This window comes from Bison bison, unplaced genomic scaffold (genome assembly GCF_000754665.1).
Source record: "Bison bison bison isolate TAMUID 2011002044 unplaced genomic scaffold, Bison_UMD1.0 scf7180017864236, whole genome shotgun sequence".
NCBI classification, from domain to species: domain Eukaryota; kingdom Metazoa; phylum Chordata; class Mammalia; order Artiodactyla; family Bovidae; genus Bison; species Bison bison.
The window spans coordinates 2,833,794-2,838,363 of NW_011494808.1; the positions used below are offsets into that span (position 1 = coordinate 2,833,794).

A 4,570-nucleotide genomic window follows, 5' to 3' on the forward strand; every position below is an offset into this window, starting at 1 on the left:
TCAGCTGTGATCTAGTTCTTACTTTATTAGCAAATGTTTAAATTTATATATTCTGTTCATGACTGCACTTTACTAAGGGTCAGTAGAGAGAATTAAGAGATGAGATGATAACAAATCTTAAATGGGGATTTTTATTTTCTCATTTCCTGCCCTTATGTTATAAACTACATTACCTCATTACCTTTCCTCCTGTTTACTGATTATAAATTAGTTAAGGTGCACCCAGGGGCCAGCCTCTGGAAGAGGGTTCAGGCTTTTTTAGAGATTAGAGAACTTCATAAATTTAACTTTTTTCTTTGCTTGACCCATATTTGATTTTGTTATAAATACTTATAAACTAAAGAACAGATGTGTGGTTTATCTCTTAAATGAAATCTGTAGCAATTGATTGTAATCCACCAGAAAGAACTTCCCTAATTAAGTTCATTCCGGTCACTCAGTCGTGTCCGACTCTCTGTGACCCGTGGACGGCAGTGCACCAGGCTGCCCCGTCCTTCACTGTTTCCCGGAGCTTGCATAAACTCACGTCCATTGCGTCGGTGATGCCATCCAACCATCTCGTCCTCTGTCACCCCCTTCTCCTGCCTTTAATCTTTCCCTGCATCAGGGTCTTTTCCAACATGCACCCATTTGTATCAAATATGACCATTTAAACTTCAAATAGACAAGATTTCACTTTTTTCCCCTTGTTTTCCTCCAGTGTAACTTTTGAGTACAGATGGTCAGGCACTCCTTGAAAGCCCAAGCTTTGAAATACAGAAATTATATCAATACAGAAATATGAAAAGTTCTTAAGTAGTAAGGCTATTGAGAACAAAGTAATGGAAAGGTGCTTTGGAACTTGCAGTGGGTTATACCAACATAGGCTATTAGCTTTTCAATCTTATGTCTTTATTAACCAAGTTTCTGTTGTTGTAGCGAGATGGCATTTCCCTTCCAAGAAATGAAGGATTATGAACAGTAGGGGTTTTAAGGAAAATTTCCCTGGTAAGCTAATTTAACAACAGATAAACTGTCACTCTGCCTCCCCGCCCAATTCCCGTCAGGTATCAGAACTTCACCAGAAAGTACTTAAAAGATTTATTTGAACTAACTGAATCACTAGATGAACCTAAATTTGTTCTAGAATCATGTCCACTTTTCTGCGGAAACAGACAAAAAGCCAAACTAGTTTCTATTCATCACAAGACAGCTTCTCCAGCTCAGTTTGTTTCACTGACTACAAGATTGGATTTTAAGATGTGTAGATGGGAAGATGGGAAGATGTGTGAGCGCATGCCTGAGACTTCTGCTGGATTAGACCTGCAGCCGTTAGGCCTTCTGGCACACGTGCAACCGTGTGTGTACTGGATCTTGAGCCGCCTGACTCTGACACACTAGCCCGGGCGCACAGTGACAGCGCTGGAAGGTAGCCACAACATGCGTGTTGTTGTGACCCCTCCTGGAGCAGACGTGTCCCTCCAGGAGCACCGGTTTACAGATTTTGGTCCGATAATGATGAGCGCAGCAAAGTCCAGGCCCGCAGTTGAAATCTCTGAGACATCTTTCTCCCCTATGTCCTGTAACAAGATTGACACAGGCTTTAGTGATAAGCGGGTGGCTTGTGGGGGTGTGACTGGGGTGAGGCAAGGCAGGGAGGATAAGCTGGCAAAGTAAGGCTGGAGCAGCATGCCCGGCTCCAAGGCTGAGCGCAGCAAAGAAACGGACAGCTCTCCCGAGCAGAAGATACTGCCTGAGAAGGCTGAGAGCAGGAGGAGAAGAGGGCAGCAGAAGATGAGATGGTTGGGTGGCATCACTGATTCAATGGACGTGAACTTGGGCAAACTCCGGGAGATGGTGAGGGACAGGGAAGCCTGGCGTGCTGCAGTCCATGGGATCGAGAAAGAGTCAGACGTGACTTGGCGACTGGACAACAACCAAGTTAAAACATCTGTCAGAGAAAGATGGAATTTCCTGTCTTGAGACAAAGTAAGTATCACCCATCAGTGTTTTATTAAAGGGATGTGTACTGACATGGTAAGAGACCACTGCTTACGCGGGGACCAGTTAACCTAAAGACACCACCAGGAGCAGCCAGTTCACCCTCAAACATTCCAGCTGCTTTCTGTCAAACGTTGGATTTTAAGATTACAGTTGTTTAAAAAGCTTCTTAGTGAAGTTTGTATTTTGTTTGAGAATGAAAAGTTACTTCATCTGTGTTCATCTCTTTCGTATTTTTTTTTAAACAAGTTTATTGGCTTATATTTGTTGGATGTATTTTTTTTAATTGGGGTATGTGTGTGTTAGTTGCTCAGTCACGTCTGACTTCATGACCCCATGGACTGTACAGCCCACCAGGCTCCTCTGTCCGTGGGATCTTCCAGGCAAGGATACTAGAGTGGGTTGCCATCTCCTATTCCAAGGGATCTTCTTGACCCAGGGATCAAACCCACATTTCCTGCATTGGCAGGCACATTCTTTACCACTGAGCCACCCATATATATATGGGAGCCTATATATATATATATATATATGTACACACACTCATATTTAGAATGCTGCTCTTACTCTTCCTGGGTTGTGGCTTTGTAGTATTTGAATTCCCCTGCATTGGGTGCTCGATTGTCTCTTCTGTGTCTATGTCGTCTTCGTCGTCCGTCCCCTTCTCCGGCCCTTTGGCTGCCTCTTCCACTGGAGTACAGAAATCTGAGAGACAAGCGGGCGGGGTTAGAGGCCGAGAGCCACGGGCAGGCGCATCCTCAGGCTGCCAGAGAGTTTGGCAGGGCCTCTGCCTTCAGTCTCTGTGTAACTGTCTAGGTTTCTGGGACATGTGCGCTAAATATTTATATCTCACATAAGGCAAAGAAAGGGGGTTAAGTAACTGAATCAAAGCAGAAACAGTGATTCCAACTTGCACCGTTTCTTTAAAATCATCTCCACATTGCTGGCAAGAGTTGTTGCCAGGAAAGGAACTATTTTGCTGCATCGAAAAGAGGCAGCTGGGGAGATTCGCTTCAAGAATGACTTCAGGAAGCCTTTAGAGAGTGCCTGTCATGGGACATCGTCGTCCAAGAGACCCAGGTGCTGTCTCCGCCTTGTTGGAGCACAGCAGTCCTGTCAAGCTCCGGGCCGACTCACTGTTCATGCAGAGCGTCCCCGGGCAGCACATGGTAGAAAGCTGGCACCGCCTCCGTGGTCCACGGCAGGTGGCACAGAACGGTTTCTCATCATAACGTTGGAGGCAGAATTTTCTAGCACCGCAGTCCTTGTCAGACACGCACTGTGAACCCTGTGAAGGGACATTTGTTCACAGGGCTAGAGAATCCAGTGAGATGTAAGCAGACTTTACTGCAGGCAGGAGGTGGAGGAAGCCGAATGCTGAGGCCCTTGAAATGTTGCTGCAAGCCTCTAGCAGCATCTTCATTTTTTTCCACTAGAGTTGGTTTTCTCCCACGAAGGGGAGAGCAAATCACGAACAAAGAGACCTATGTGCTGCAAAGGTTATTTGTGTTTGAAAAATTGTCCTACTTTTAAACCCAGAATTTAATTTTTATGTTCTTTGTGAAAATGAAAGAAAATGTTTCCCCATGTGTCGTAGAGATGGTTATGAGATTTTTTAAAAAATATATTTATTTGTTTATTTGGCTGCACCAGGCCTTAGTTGTCGCTGTGGGATCTAGTTCCCTGATCAGGACTCGAACCCAGGCCCCCTGCCTTGAGAGTGCAGAGTCCCAGCCACTGGACCACCAGGGAAGTCTCTGTTTACAAGATTCTTGCTCTGTGGCTAGAAGCCCTCGACACTGTGCTACAGTTTAATGAGATGGAAGGTTGGTGTTTGTGGCAGCTCTATCTAGCTGACCTTTTGAACTCCCATCAGTCACCGTTGGCCAAGTAGCCCTCGGGGGACCTCACCCGAGTCACTTGATTCTTAGGGATGCCTCATTTGCAGAGCAACAGATTCCAAAGACCAGCTTTTCTCATCTACAACTGATGCTTTTTCAAACAGATATGAAAATTTCCTATAAAACAGTTCTGTGAAGTGAGACGGTGACAAGCCAGTGCTCCTTGCCACGTAGCATTGAACTAATAACTCCCGTATTCCCTGACTGCGTGGCCTTAGTTAAATCCCTTAGCATCTCTGAGTTGCATTTTCATCATCCGTCGTTAGGAGGCGTGACAACTATCTGAAGCTATAAGGAAGCAAGGTATTATGTATCAGAGGCCTGGCATGTGGCACAGCCTTCTCGGTGTTCACTTCCTCTCTGATTTATAGGCGAATTGAGAGCTCAGTGCCCTGAAAAGCCACTAGGCTTCTTGGGTGAGTTAATGCTAAGGTGACTGGATTCTCCCAGGAGGCCTTCAGTCCAGCTCATAGCCTTTCCAGCTCCCGGGCTAGTTGAGATGAACCATTTCAGACCCCGATCCGAGTGATGCTTCATGCAAACCCGGCGCCCAGCCCTCCTCCCTCTCGGGGCGTTACCTTCCGGGCCCTTGGTGCCCCGCTAGAGCTCTTGATGTAGTTGGAATCCAGAACTAGGGCTCCCAGGGGGGCGCACAGCCAGCCGAGCCCCAGCAGGACCACCGCCACCAT

At 46.3% G+C, this 4,570-nt stretch overlaps 1 protein-coding gene across 1 annotated transcript; it reads right to left on the minus strand.

Annotated features, from left to right (window-relative positions):
* Positions 1-1,311: 1,311 nt before the first annotated feature.
* DKK4 (dickkopf WNT signaling pathway inhibitor 4) lies at positions 1,312-4,570 on the minus strand. The gene is made up of 4 exons (XM_010846446.1): positions 4,460-4,570; positions 3,118-3,268; positions 2,548-2,685; positions 1,312-1,559 (listed from the first exon to the last, which is right to left on the minus strand). Exons 1-4 carry the CDS (start codon positions 4,568-4,570, stop codon positions 1,312-1,314), a joined length of 648 nt encoding a protein of 215 aa, XP_010844748.1.

Bases quoted from the DNA above. Each gene is read 5' to 3' on its own strand.
- DKK4 (XM_010846446.1), bottom strand. From the start codon at position 4,570: ATGGTGGCGGTGGTCCTGCTGGGGCTCGGCTGGCTGTGCGCCCCCCTG. The intron at 2,686-3,117 runs GTGAGTCGGCCC...CTTGTCTCTCAG, and splicing joins GGGGACGCTCTGCATGAACA to ATTTCTGTACTCCAGTGGAA. The intron at 1,560-2,547 runs GTAAGAGCAGCA...ATCTTGTTACAG, and splicing joins AAAGCCACAACCCAGGAAGA to GACATAGGGGAGAAAGATGT.